Genomic DNA, 15628 nt, shown 5'->3' with positions numbered 1-15628 from the left:
TAGAGAGGAACCAGGCTATGAGGGGTGGCCAGTCCTCTTCTGGCTGTGCCGGGTGGATATTATAACAGAACATGGTCAAGATGTTAAAATGTTCATAAATGACCAACATGGTCAAATAATAATAATCATAGTAGTTGTCGAGGGTGCAACAAGCACGTCCGGTGAACAGGTCAGGGTTCCATAGCCGCAGGCAGAACAGTTGAAACTGGAGCAGCAGCACGGCCAGGTGGACTGGGGACAGCAAGGAGTCATCATACCAGGTAGTCCTGAGGCATGGTCCTAGGGCTCAGGTCCTCCGAGAGAAAGACAGAAAGAGAGAATTAGAGAGTGAGGAGTGACTGTGTGTGTGTGTATATGAGGAGTGACTGTGTGTGTGTATATGAGGAATGACTGTGTGTGTTTATGAGGAATGACTGTGTGTGTTTATGAGGAGTGACTGTGTGTTTATGAGGAGTGACTGTGTGTGTATATGAGGTGTGACTGTGTGTGTTTATGAGGAGTGACTGTGTGTGTGTGTGTTTATGAGGAGTGACTGTGTGGTTATGAGGAGTGACTGTGTGTGTATATGAGGAGTGACTGTGTGTGTGTGTGTTTATGAGGAGTGACTGTGTGTATATGAGGACTGTGTGAGTGGCTTGCCAGATGGAGCTCCATCCCCTTGGGAAGCCAGTCAGATCTAGAGATGTGTAACTAGGTGGGGAGCTGCCAGACAGACGGCCAGACAGACATGATGCTGCTGCTTCCTGGATTAAAACTAATGAGTGGATCAGTGTTGTTTTTTTCTGTCACGCCTGCGGCCGTTCAGATTTTTCGTTGCCCCCATCCCATCAAAGTGGCCCATCGCTGGTCTAGAAAGACACAACATCATCAAAAGTATGTGGACACCTGCTCGTCAATAATCATGGTTATTAATATGGAGTTGGTTCCCTCTTTGCTGCTATAACAGCCTCCACTCTTCTGGGAAGGCTCTCCACTAGATGTTGGAACATTGCTGCTATAACAGCCTCCACTCTTCTGGGAAGGCTTTCCACTAGATGTTGGAACATTGCTGCTATAACAGCCTCCACTCTTCTGGGAAGGCTTTCCACTAGATGTTGGAACATTGCTGCTATAACAGCCTCCACTCTCCTGGGAAGGCTTTCCACTAGATGTTGGAACATTGCTGCTATAACAGCCTCCACTCTTCTGGGAAGGCTTTCCACTAGATGTTGGAACATTGCTGCTATAACAGCCTCCACTCTTCTGGGAAGGCTTTCCACTAGATGTTGGAACATTGCTGCTATAACAGCCTCCACTCTTCTGGGAAGGCTTTCCACTAGATGTTGGAACATTGCTGCTATAACAGCCTCCACTCTTCTGGGAAGGCTTTCCACTAGATGTTGGAACATTGCTGCTATAACAGCCTCCACTCTTCTGGGAAGGCTTTCCACTAGATGTTGGTACATTGCTGCTATAACAGCCTCCACTCTTCTGGGAAGGCTTTCCACTAGATGTTGGTACATTGCTGCAGGGGGACTTGCTTCCATTCTACATTTACGTCATTTAGCAGACGCTCTTATCCAGAGCGACTTACAGTAGTGAATGCATACATTTCATTTAAAAAAAATGATGTACTGGTCCCCCGTGGGAATCGAACCCACAACCCTGGCGTTGCAAACACCATGTTCTACCAACTGAGCCACACGGGACCAGTACACAAGAGCATTAGTGAGGTCGGGCACTGATGTTGGGCGATTAGGCCTGGCTCGCAGTCGGCGTTCCAATTCATCCCAAAAGGTGTTCGATGGGGTTAGAGGTCAGGTCTCTGTGCAAGTGTTTAAGGGTTAATTCCTTTTCGTCCTTGTCAATCATTGGCTCATTGGTGAAATTAGCATTAGGACAATATCTTTAATTAAATCGTTCAAAAACCTTTATTAATGCAGCTGCAGACAGAAGTTGACAACCAGGAACATGGCGCATGTTTCCCAGGAAGTTCTGCATCAAAGAAAAAGAGTTTCAAGTTGTTTTGTTAAACCCTAAGTCTCGCCCTGATGATGTCACTGACTACGTCATTACCTTTTCACTCCTGAGACTAAAACCATGTCTACAAAGCTGTATAAACAAGGCCTTTAGAACCATGTCTACAAAGCTGTATAAACAAGGCCTTTAAAACCATGTCTACAAAGCTGTATAAACAAGGCCTTTAGAACCATGTCTACAAAGCTGTATAAACAAGGCCTTTAGAACCATGTCTACAAAGCTGTATAAACAAGGCCTTTAGAACCATGTCTACAAAGCTGTATAAACAAGGCCTTTAGAACCATGTCTACAAAGCTGTATAAACAAGGCCTTTAGAACCATGTCTACAAAGCTGTATAAACAAGGCCTTTAGAACCATGTCTACAAAGCTGTAGAAACAAGGCCTTTAGAACCATGTCTACAAAGCTGTATAAACAAGGCCTTTAGTGTGCTATCTAAAAGCTTAGCAGTAAATGTCCAAGTTGATTTATAGTGGAATGTCTGAGTAGCCTGATCTCCTACACTCCCCTGTAGAGTTCTGTCTCAGAGAGAGAGAGAGAGAGAGAGAGAGAGAGAGAGAGAGAGAGAGAGAGAGAGAGAGAGAGAGAGAGAGAGAGAGAGAGAGAGAGAGAGAGAGAGAGAGAGAGTGGAACAACTGTGGAACAATGTGTAAACCTCATAATGTGTATATATATTGTTAATCTGTAGTCTAGGACCCTATAAAAATAAAGAGGGAGGGGTCTTATAACCCCTCCCCTTCTATTAATACAACATAAGCGTAATCAATTATTCTAATACATCAAACATTTGGTACAGCCCCAATCATGACCCCTAGGTGAACTTCTAACGCAGGTCAGTCAAGTTCTTCCACACCGATCTCGACAAACCATTTCTGCATGGACCTCGCTTTGTGCACGGAGGCATTGTCATGCTGAAACAGGAAAGGGCCTTGCCCAAACTGTTGCCTTAAAGTTGGAAGCACAGAATAGTCTAGAATGTCATTGTATGCTGTAGTGTTAAGATTTCCCTTCACTGGAACTAAGGGGCCTGAACCGTGAAAAACAGCCCCAGACCATTATTCCTCCTCCACCAAACTTTACAGTTGGCACTATGCATTGGGACAGGTTGCGTTCTCCTGGCACCTTATGGCGGTGCCATGTTGAAAGTCACTGAGCTCTTCAGTACGGGCCATTCTACTGCCATTGTTTGTCTATGGAGATTGCATGGCTGTGTGTTTGATTTTATACACCTGTCAGCAACGGGTGTGGCTGAAATAGCCAAATCCACTAATTTGAAGGGGTGTCCACACACTTTTGTATAGTTTATGTAAAATATGCTAACTCTATGCCATCAATCAAAGATCGAGCTCAACTTTATTTTGCGGGAAATACATTTCCCCAAGGGAAGCATCCTGGTCTCTCTGAGAACAATCTCTGAAACCTCCCTGTTCTCTTTCCCACAGGCTTCCCTGGTCTCTCTGAGAATATCTGAAAGTAGCAGGACAAAATGTGTGACCTCTAAATGAAATTAGACTTTAGGCAGCACCCTGTTTATCAGCTCTGCTCCCTCCAGCGTCAAGCCATTCCTTAACTACTGTCCCGCATGCCACACACACACACACACACACACACACACACACACACACACACACACACACACACACACACACACACACACACACACACACACACACACACACACACACACACACACACACACACACACACACACACACACACACTCCATCCATCCATCCCTGGACACCATTTCTCTTATCTGATTGGTTATTAAAACATTTAAAGGAGCAGCTCATTCATTTAAAATGCAATGCATGAATTAGGCCTGGGCCGGGCTTCCAGTAATGAATTAATAGAGAGTACATCAGGGATGTGTTTGCCTCGTGTTGATGTAGTGCGGCCCTGGTGGCTGGTGCAGGGAGGGAGTGGGGTCTCCGGTAAACTGTTCTGGACAGAAGAGTTGGGGGGGGTAAAAAGGGCAGATTATCCAACGACAAACTGAAACAAAGACCTTGTAAGTGAAATACAATAATTGCTGCATCTAATAAGTTACATGAAATGAAGCAAAACATCTCTGAAGGCCTGGGAGGCAGCACACAGACAGATATATGAAGGTCTGGGAGGCAGCACACAGACAGATATATGAAGGCCTGGGAGGCAGCACACAGACAGATATATGAAGGTCTGGGAGGCAGCACACAGACAGATATATGAAGGTCTGGGAGGCAGCACACAGACAGATATATGAAGGTCTGGGAGGCAGCACACAGACAGATATATGAAGGTCTGGGAGGCAGCACACAGACAGATATATGAAGGTCTGGGAGGCAGCACACAGACAGATATATGAAGGTCTGGGAGGCAGCACACAGACAGATATATGAAGGCCTGGGAGGCAGCACACAGACAGATATATGAAGGTCTGGGAGGCAGCACACAGACAGATATATGAAGGTCTGGGAGGCAGCACACAGACAGATATATGAAGGTCTGGGAGGCAGCACACAGACAGATATATGAAGGTCTGGGAGGCAGCACACAGACAGATATATGAAGGTCTGGGAGGCAGCACACAGACAGATATATGAAGGCCTGGGAGGCAGCACACAGACAGATATATGAAGGTCTGGGAGGCAGCACACAGACAGATATATGAAGGCCTGGGAGGCAGCACACAGACAGATATATGAAGGTCTGGGAGGCAGCACACAGACAGATATATGAAGGTCTGGGAGGCAGCACACAGACAGATATATGAAGGTCTGGGAGGCAGCACACAGACAGATATATGAAGGTTTGGGAGGAAGCACACAGACAGATATATGAAGGTCTGGGAGGCAGCACACAGACAGATATATGAAGGTCTGGGAGGCAGCACACAGACAGATATATGAAGGTCTGGGAGGCAGCACACAGACATATAAATGAAGGTCTGGGAGGCAGCACACAGACAGATATATGAAGGTCTGGGAGGCAGCACACAGACAGATATATGAAGGTCTGGGAGGCAGCACACAGACATATATATGAAGGTCTGGGAGGCAGCACACAGACAGATATATGAAGGTCTGGGAGGCAGCACACAGACAGATATATGAAGGTCTGGGAGGCAGCACACAGACAGATATATGAAGGTCTGGGAGGCAGCACACAGACAGATATATGAAGGTCTGGGAGGCAGCACACAGACAGATATATGAAGGTCTGGGAGGCAGCACACAGACAGATATATGAAGGTCTGGGAGGCAGCACACAGACAGATATATGAAGGTCTGGGAGGCAGCACACAGACAGATATATGAAGGTCTGGGAGGCAGCACACAGACAGATATATGAAGGTCTGGGAGGCAGCACACAGACAGATATATGGAGGCCTGGGAGGAAGCACACAGACAAACAAAATGGCTAAATGGAAGTTGAACTCTAGATGACTCTGCATGTTTAGACAATAATGGATACTGTCCTCACTGTTAGGATGATACTGTCCTCACTGTTAGGATAATACTGTCCTCACTGTTACGATGATACTGTCCTCAGGCACTGATAGGATGATACTGTCCTCACTGTTAGGATGATACTGTCCTCACTGTTAGGATGATACTGTCCTCACTGTTAGGATGATACTGTCCTCACTGTTAGGATAATACTGTCCTCACTGTTAGGATGATACTGTCCTCACTGTTAGGACGATACTGTCCTCACTGTTAGGATGATACTGTCCTCACTGTTAGGATGATACTGTCCTCACTGTTAGGATGATACTGTCCTCACTGTTAGGACGATACTGTCCTCACTGTTAGGACGATACTGTCCTCACTGTTAGGATGATACTGTCCTCACTGTTAGGATAATACTGTCCTCACTGTTAGGATGATACTGTCCTCAGGAACTGTTAGAATGATACTGTCCTCACTGTTAGGATGATACTGTCCTCACTGATAGGATGATACTGTCCTCACTGTTAGGACGATACTGTCCTCACTGTTAGGATGATACTGTCCTCAGGCACTGATAGGATGATACTGTCCTCACTGATAGGATGATACTGTCCTCACTGTTAGGATGAACACTGTCCTCACTGTTAGGATAATACTGTCCTCACTGTTAGGATGATACTGTCCTCACTGTTAGGATGATACTGTCCTCACTGTTAGGATGATACTGTCCTCACTGTTAGGATGATACTGTCCTCACTGTTAGGATGATACTGTCCTCACTGTTAGGATGATACTGTCCTCACTGTTAGGACGATACTGTCCTCACTGTTAGGATACTGTCCTCACTGTTAGGATGATACTGTCCTCACTGTTAGGATGATACTGTCCTCAGGCACTGATAGGACGATACTGTCCTCACTGTTAGGATGATACTGTCCTCACTGTTAGGACGATACTGTCCTCAGGCACTGTTAGGACGATACTGTCCTCACTGTTAGGATGATACTGTCCTCACTGTTAGGATGATACTGTCCTCACTGTTAGGACGATACTGTCCTCAGGCACTGTTAGGACGATACTGTCCTCACTGTTAGGATGATACTGTCCTCACTGTTAGGATGATACTGTCCTCACTGTTAGGATGATACTGTCCTCACTGTTAGGATGATACTGTCCTCACTGTTAGGATGATACTGTCCTCACTGTTAGGACGATACTGTCCTCACTGTTAGGACGATACTGTCCTCAGGCACTGTTAGGACGATACTGTCCTCACTGTTAGGATGATACTGTCCTCACTGTTAGGATGATACTGTCCTCACTGTTAGGACGATACTGTCCTCAGGCACTGTTAGGACGATACTGTCCTCACTGTTAGGACGATACTGTCCTCACTGTTAGGATGATACTGTCCTCACTGTTAGGATGATACTGTCCTCACTGTTAGGACGATACTGTCCTCACTGTTAGGATGATACTGTCCTCACTGTTAGGATGATACTGTCCTCACTGTTAGGACGATACTGTCCTCACTGTTAGGATGATACTGTCCTCACTGTTAGGATGATACTGTCCTCACTGTTAGGATGATACTGTCCTCACTGTTAGGACGATACTGTCCTCACTGATAGGATGATACTGTCCTCACTGTTAGGATGATACTGTCCTCACTGATAGGATGATACTGTCATCAGGCACTGATAGGACGATACTGTGGACTGTTTCTCACTAAGGCAGAGGGTACCAGGCTGGGGAGACATGGCCCCGCAGGCTGTGTTAGGATGGGGTTGAAGCTAGGAAATGATTGCTCATTATGCAGAAAGAGGACTGGGCTGGGGCTGGAGGAAGAGACACAGACAGACAGACAGACAGACAGACAGACAGACAGACAGACAGACAGACAGACAGACAGACAGACAGACAGACAGACAGACAGACAACCATGGACATCATCAGGCAGTGTGAGGTGGAGACTGGGGCTTTAGGCACAGCTGGGGACTGGTCTCACTATAAGGCAGAATAGAGGGGACAAGCCTGGGGCTGGGGACAGCTGGGGACTGGTCTCACTATAAGGCAGAAGAGAGGGGACAAGCCTGGGGCTGGGGACAGCTGGGGACTGGTCTCACTATAAGGCAGAAGAGAGGGACCAAGTCTGGGGCTGGAGACAGCTGGGGACTGGTCTCACTATAAGGCAGAAGAGAGGGACCAAGTCTGGGGCTTTAGGCACAGCTGGGGACTGGTCTCACTATAAGGCAGAAGAGAGGGACCAAGCCTGGGGCTGGGGACAGCTGGGGACTGGTCTCACTATAAGGCAGAAGAGAGGGACCAAGCCTGGGGCTGGGGACAGCTGGGGACTGGTCTCACTATAAGGCAGAATAGAGGGGACAAGCCTGGGGCTGGAGATAGCTGGGGACTGGTCTCACTATAAGGCAGAAGAGAGGGACCAAGCCTGGGGCTGGGGACAGCTGGGGACTGGTCTCACTATAAGGCAGAAGAGAGGGGACAAGCCTGGGGCTGGGGACAGCTGGGGACTGGTCTCACTATAAGGTAGAAGAGAGGGGACAAGCCTGGGGCTGGAGACAGACAGCCAGCCAGCCAGCCAGACAGACAAACACTGCCACACGTGATCTGTATTTCTAGAATGTAACCAGTGACCGTGAAACTCAGAAGCCTGTAGACCAGCGGTTCCATAAAACTGAACGGTGGAAAAACCATTGGAACCATTTCCCTGTTTGACCGCTAGGTTTTATGGGTATTGCAGAGCGGCTCAAAAGGCCACACTACAATCCTTCAGATTCAAGTGCAGACCTTTTCCCCACGATCGAAGGGCCACTCTGGTTGCATTTTAAGATTTTAAATCATGTTCATTTACATTTTTTAAGGTTAACCACATTACAATGATATAAAGATACAAAGGCGATATATTTAAAAAAAATAAAATGTTTTATTTTTTTTTACATTTTATAAATTCTTCCACGTCCCAACCACCCCCTCTCTATCACACTCTGAGGCTGAGGGTTTAATACACAGAGAAAGACTGTCTGGACAAAATGCTGATTCTGAACGGTTTAAAAAGGCTGAACAATGATACACATCAAATAGAAACTGCTGAATGATTCGCCTCATCATCACATCACATATAAAACTGAACAGGAATGTACAGAGTATAAAACATGTCTATAATAATAATAAACGGGTAGAAAAGCCCGGAACAATAATTGTATTTTTTAAAAAGCTGAACATTTATAAAACAAATCACAAATAGTGATCATTTAACAAGTAATAATAAGTAACACAATGTGTCTTTCATTTCACCAGGAACAAACACAACAAATAGGTGTTGACATGACAGGAAGTTGGGGTTTTAATCGGGGAGAACAGGCTCGTTGGTATTGGCTGGAGCTGAATCAGTGGGACGGTGTTAAATACATTGGTTTCCACGGTTTCCAGGTGTTTGATGTCATTCCGGACAGCAGCCTCCTGTGGATCACATGTCCTCACTGTCGAAGGACTCTGAACACTGGAGAAAGATCTCCTCATAGTCCCTCACAGCAGACAGACACAGGTCCTATATGGAGAGAGAAGAACCTGTTATCTGGTGGACAGACAGACAGACAGGCAGACAGACAGACAGGCAGACAGACAGACAGGCAGACAGACAGACAGACAGACAGACAGACAGAGACATACCTGGTTATGTCCTGGTTCCTACCTGGTTATGTTCTGTGTCCTACCTGGTTATGTCCTGGTTCCTACCTGGTTATGTCCTGGTTCCTACCTGGTTATGTTCTGTGTCCTACCTGGTTATGTCCTGGTTCCTACCTGGTTATGTTCTGGTTCCTACCTGGTTATGTCCTGGTTTCTACCTGGTTATGTCCTGGTTCCTACCTGGTTATGTTCTGGTTCCTACCTGGTTATGTTCTGGTTCCTACCATACCTGGTTATGTCCTGGGTCCTACCATGGTTATGTCCTGTGTCCTACCTGGTTATGTCCTGGTTCCTACCATGGTTATGTTCTGGTTCCTACCTGGTTATGGCCTGGTTCCTACCTGGTTATGTTCTGGTTCCTACCATATCTGGTTATGTCCTGGTTCCTACCTGGTTATGTCCTGGTTCCTACCTGGTTATGTCCTGGCTCCTACCATACCTGGTTATGTCCTGGTTCCTACCATACCTGGTTATGTCCTGGTTCCTACCATATCTGGTTATGTCCTGGTTCCTACCTGGTTATGTTCTGTGTCCTACCTGGTTATGTCCTGGTTCCTACCTGGTTATGTTCTGGTTCCTACCATACCTGGTTATGTTCTGGTTCCTACCTGGTTATGTCCTGGTTCCTACCTGCTTATGTTCTGGTTCCTACCATACCTGGTTATGTCCTGGTTCCTACCATATCTGGTTATGTCCTGGTTCCTACCTGGTTATGTTCTTTGTCCTACCTGGTTATGTCCTGGTTCCTACCTGGTTATGTTCTGGTTCCTACCATACCTGGTTATGTTCTGGTTCCTACCTGGTTATGTCCTGGTTCCTACCTGGTTATGTTCTGGTTCCTACCTGGTTATGTCCTGGGTCCTACCTGGTTATGTTCTGGTTCCTACCTGGTTATGTCCTGGGTCCTACCATACCTGGTTATGTTCTGGTTCCTACCTGGTTATGTTCTGGTTTCTACCATACCTGGTTATGTCCTGGTTCCTACCTGGTTATGTTCTGGTTCCTACCTGGTTATGTTCTGGTTCCTACCTGGTTATGTCCTGGTTCCTACCATATCTGGTTATGTCCTGGTTCCTACCATACCTGGTTATGTTCTGGTTCCTACCATATCTGGTTATGTTCTGGTTCCTACCTGGTTATGTTCTGGTTCCTACCTGGTTATGTTCTGGTTCCTACCTGGTTATGTCCTGGTTCCTACCATATCTGGTTATGTTCTGGTTCCTACCTGGTTATGTTCTGGTTCCTACCTGGTTATGTCCTGGTTCCTACCATACCTGGTTATGTTCTGGTTCCTACCTGGTTATGTTCTGGTTCCTACCATACCTGGTTATGTTCTGGTTTCTACCATGGTTATGTCCTGGTTCCTACCTGGTTATGTCCTGGTTCCTACCTGGTTATGTTCTGGTTTCTACCATACCTGGTTATGTTCTGGTTCCTACCTGGTTATGTTCTGGTTCCTACCTGGTTATGTCCTGGTTCCTACCATACCTGGTTATGTCCTTTATCCTACCTGGTTATGTCCTGGTTCCTACCATGCCTGGTTATGTCCTGGTTCCTACCTGGTTATGTTCTGGTTTCTACCTGATTATGTTCTGGTTCCTACCTGGTTATGTTCTGGTTCCTACCTGGTTATGTTCTGGTTCCTACCTGGTTATATTCTGGTTCCTACCATACCTGGTTATGTTCTGGTTCCTACCTGGTTATGTCCTGGTTCCTACCTGGTTATGTTCTGGTTCCTACCATACCTGGTTATGTTCTGGTTCCTACCTGGTTATGTCCTGGTTCCTACCTGGTTATGTTCTGGATCCTACCTGGTTATGTCCTGGTTTCTACCATACCTGGTTATGTTCTGGTTCCTACCTGGTTATGTTCTGGTTCCTACCTGGTTATGTTCTGGATCCTACCTGGTTATGTCCTGGTTTCTACCATACCTGGTTATGTTCTGGTTCCTACCTGGTTATGTTCTGGTTCCTACCTGGTTATGTTCTGGTTCCTACCTGGTTATGTTCTGGTTCCTACCATACCTTGTTATGTTCTGGTTCCTACCTGGTTATGTCCTGGATCCTACCTGGTTATGTCCTAGTTCCTACCTGGTTATGTTCTGGTTCCTACCTGGTTATGTCCTGGTTTCTACCATACCTGGTTATGTCCTGGTTCCTACCTGGTTATGTTCTGGTTCCTACCTGGTTATGTTCTGGTTCCTACCTGGTTATGTCCTGGTTCCTACCTGGTTATGTCCTGGTTTCTACCATACCTGGTTATGTCCTGGTTCCTACCTGGTTATGTCTGGTTCCTACCATACCTGGTTATGTTCTGGTTCCTACCATACCTGGTTATGTTCTGTGTCCTACCTGGTTATGTCCTGGTTCCTACCATACCTGGTTATGTCCTGGTTCCTACCTGGTTATGTTCTGGTTCCTACCATACCTGGTTATGTCCTGGTTCCTACCTGGTTATGTTCTGGTTCCTACCATACCTGGTTATGTTCTGGTTCCTACCATACCTGGTTATGTTCTGGTTCCTACCTGGTTATGTTCTGTGTCCTACCTGGTTATGTCCTGGTTCCTACCTGGTTATGTCCTGGTTCCTACCTGGTTATGTTCTGTGTCCTACCTGGTTATGTCCTGGTTCCTACCTGGTTATGTTCTGGTTCCTACCTGGTTATGTCCTGGTTTCTACCTGGTTATGTCCTGGTTCCTACCTGGTTATGTTCTGGTTCCTACCTGGTTATGTTCTGGTTCCTACCATACCTGGTTATGTCCTGGGTCCTACCTGGTTATGTTCTGTGTCCTACCTGGTTATGTCCTGGTTCCTACCTGGTTATGTTCTGGTTCCTACCTGGTTATGTCCTGGTTCCTACCTGGTTATGTTCTGGTTCCTACCATATCTGGTTATGTCCTGGTTCCTACCTGGTTATGTCCTGGTTCCTACCTGGTTATGTCCTGGCTCCTACCATACCTGGTTATGTCCTGGTTCCTACCATACCTGGTTATGTCCTGGTTCCTACCATATCTGGTTATGTCCTGGTTCCTACCTGGTTATGTTCTGTGTCCTACCTGGTTATGTCCTGGTTCCTACCTGGTTATGTTCTGGTTCCTACCATACCTGGTTATGTTCTGGTTCCTACCTGGTTATGTCCTGGTTCCTACCTGGTTATGTTCTGGTTCCTACCATACCTGGTTATGTCCTGGTTCCTACCATATCTGGTTATGTCCTGGTTCCTACCTGGTTATGTTCTGTGTCCTACCTGGTTATGTCCTGGTTCCTACCTGGTTATGTTCTGGTTCCTACCATACCTGGTTATGTTCTGGTTCCTACCTGGTTATGTCCTGGTTCCTACCTGGTTATGTTCTGGTTCCTACCTGGTTATGTCCTGGGTCCTACCTGGTTATGTTCTGGTTCCTACCTGGTTATGTCCTGGGTCCTACCATACCTGGTTATGTTCTGGTTCCTACCTGGTTATGTTCTGGTTTCTACCATACCTGGTTATGTCCTGGTTCCTACCTGGTTATGTTCTGGTTCCTACCTGGTTATGTTCTGGTTCCTACCTGGTTATGTCCTGGTTCCTACCATATCTGGTTATGTCCTGGTTCCTACCATACCTGGTTATGTTCTGGTTCCTACCATATCTGGTTATGTTCTGGTTCCTACCTGGTTATGTTCTGGTTCCTACCTGGTTATGTTCTGGTTCCTACCTGGTTATGTCCTGGTTCCTACCATATCTGGTTATGTCCTGGTTCCTACCATACCTGGTTATGTTCTGGTTCCTACCATATCTGGTTATGTTCTGGTTCCTACCTGGTTATGTTCTGGTTCCTACCTGGTTATGTTCTGGTTCCTACCTGGTTATGTCCTGGTTCCTACCATATCTGGTTATGTTCTGGTTCCTACCTGGTTATGTTCTGGTTCCTACCTGGTTATGTCCTGGTTCCTACCATACCTGGTTATGTTCTGGTTCCTACCTGGTTATGTTCTGGTTTCTACCATACCTGGTTATGTTCTGGTTTCTACCTGGTTATGTCCTGGTTCCTACCTGGTTATGTCCTGGTTCCTACCTGGTTATGTTCTGGTTTCTACCATACCTGGTTATGTTCTGGTTCCTACCTGGTTATGTTCTGGTTCCTACCTGGTTATGTCCTGGTTCCTACCATACCTGGTTATGTCCTTTATCCTACCTGGTTATGTCCTGGTTCCTACCATGCCTGGTTATGTCCTGGTTCCTACCTGGTTATGTTCTGGTTTCTACCTGATTATGTTCTGGTTCCTACCTGGTTATGTTCTGGTTCCTACCTGGTTATGTTCTGGTTCCTACCTGGTTATATTCTGGTTCCTACCATACCTGGTTATGTTCTGGTTCCTACCTGGTTATGTCCTGGTTCCTACCTGGTTATGTTCTGGTTCCTACCATACCTGGTTATGTTCTGGTTCCTACCTGGTTATGTCCTGGTTCCTACCTGGTTATGTTCTGGTTCCTACCTGGTTATGTTCTGGTTCCTACCTGGTTATGTTCTGGATCCTACCTGGTTATGTCCTGGTTTCTACCATACCTGGTTATGTTCTGGTTCCTACCTGGTTATGTTCTGGTTCCTACCTGGTTATGTTCTGGTTCCTACCTGGTTATGTTCTGGTTCCTACCATACCTTGTTATGTTCTGGTTCCTACCTGGTTATGTCCTGGATCCTACCTGGTTATGTCCTAGTTCCTACCTGGTTATGTTCTGGTTCCTACCTGGTTATGTCCTGGTTTCTACCATACCTGGTTATGTCCTGGTTCCTACCTGGTTATGTTCTGGTTCCTACCTGGTTATGTTCTGGTTCCTACCTGGTTATGTCCTGGTTCCTACCTGGTTATGTCCTGGTTTCTACCATACCTGGTTATGTCCTGGTTCCTACCTGGTTATGTCTGGTTCCTACCATACCTGGTTATGTTCTGGTTCCTACCATACCTGGTTATGTTCTGTGTCCTACCTGGTTATGTCCTGGTTCCTACCATACCTGGTTATGTCCTGGTTCCTACCTGGTTATGTTCTGGTTCCTACCATACCTGGTTATGTCCTGGTTCCTACCTGGTTATGTTCTGGTTCCTACCATACCTGGTTATGTTCTGGTTCCTACCATACCTGGTTATGTTCTGGTTCCTACCTGGTTATGTCCTGGTTCCTACCTGGTTATGTCCTGGTTCCTACCTGGTTATGTCCTGGTTTCTACCATACCTGGTTATGTCCTGGTTCCTACCTGTTTATGTTCTGGTTCCTACCATACCTGGTTATGTCCTGGTTCCTACCTGGTTATGTCCTGGTTCCTACCTGGTTATGTCCTGGTTTCTACCATACCTGGTTATGTCCTGGTTCCTACCTGGTTATGTTCTGGTTACTACCTGGTTATGTCCTGGTTCCTACCTGGTTATGTTCTGGTTCCTACCATACCTGGTTATGTTCTGGTTCCTCCCTGGTTATGTCCTGGTTTCTACCATACCTGGTTATGTCCTGGTTCCTACCTGGTTATGTCCTGGTTCCTACCTGGTTATGTCCTGGTTCCTACCATACCTGGTTATGTCCTGGTTCCTACCTGGTTATGTCCTGGTTCCTACCTGGTTATGTCCTGGTTTCTACCATACCTGGTTATGTCCTGGTTCCTACCTGTTTATGTTCTGGTTCCTACCATACCTGGTTATGTCCTGGTTCCTACCTGGTTATGTCCTGGTTCCTACCTGGTTATGTCCTGGTTTCTACCATACCTGGTTATGTCCTGGTTCCTACCTGGTTATGTTCTGGTTACTACCTGGTTATGTCCTGGTTCCTACCTGGTTATGTTCTGGTTCCTACCATACCTGGTTATGTTCTGGTTCCTCCCTGGTTATGTCCTGGTTTCTACCATACCTGGTTATGTCCTGGTTCCTACCTGGTTATGTCCTGGTTCCTACCTGGTTATGTTCTGGTTCCTACCATACCTGGTTATGTTCTGGTTCCTACCTGGTTATGTCCTGGTTCCTACCTGGTTATGTCCTGGTTCCTACCTGGTTATGTTCTGGTTCCTACCATACCTGGTTATGTCCTGGTTCCTACCATACCTGGTTATGTCCTGGTTCCTACCTGGTTATGTCCTGGTTCCTACCTGGTTATGTCCTGGTTTCTACCATACCTGGTTATGTCCTGGTTCCTACCTGGTTATGTCCTGGTTCCTACCTGTTTATGTTCTGGTTCCTACCATACCTGGTTATGTCCTGGTTCCTACCTGGTTATGTCCTGGTTCCTACCTGGTTATGTCCTGGTTCCTACCTGGTTATGTCCTGGTTTCTACCATACCTGGTTATGTTCTGGTTCCTACCTGGTTATGTCCTGGTTCCTACCTGGTTATGTCCTGGTTTCTACCATACCTGGTTATGTCCTGGTTCCTACCTGGTTATGTCCTGGTTCCTACCTGGTTATGTCCTGGTTTCTACCTGGTTATGTTCTGGTTCCTACCTGGT

General features: G+C 46.4%; 1 protein-coding gene across 2 annotated transcripts in view; it reads right to left on the bottom strand.

Moving 5' to 3' along the window:
* Positions 1-8682: 8682 nt before the first annotated feature.
* LOC106590959 (stimulated by retinoic acid gene 8 protein homolog) overlaps positions 8683-15628 on the bottom strand; it is a 50226-nt gene continuing 43280 nt past the window's right edge. For both annotated transcript variants that reach the window (XM_045712417.1, XM_045712418.1), the window contains one exon: positions 8683-9020. In XM_045712417.1, the coding sequence (XP_045568373.1) occupies positions 8940-9020 (81 nt within the window). In that variant the 3' untranslated portion in view covers positions 8683-8939. The remainder of the gene's footprint in view (positions 9021-15628) is intronic.

This window comes from Salmo salar, unplaced genomic scaffold (genome assembly GCF_905237065.1).
Source record: "Salmo salar unplaced genomic scaffold, Ssal_v3.1, whole genome shotgun sequence".
In the NCBI taxonomy this organism is placed as follows: domain Eukaryota; kingdom Metazoa; phylum Chordata; class Actinopteri; order Salmoniformes; family Salmonidae; genus Salmo; species Salmo salar.
Note: the sequence above shows the minus strand (reverse complement) of the source record. Positions and strands in the feature narration are given on the sequence as shown.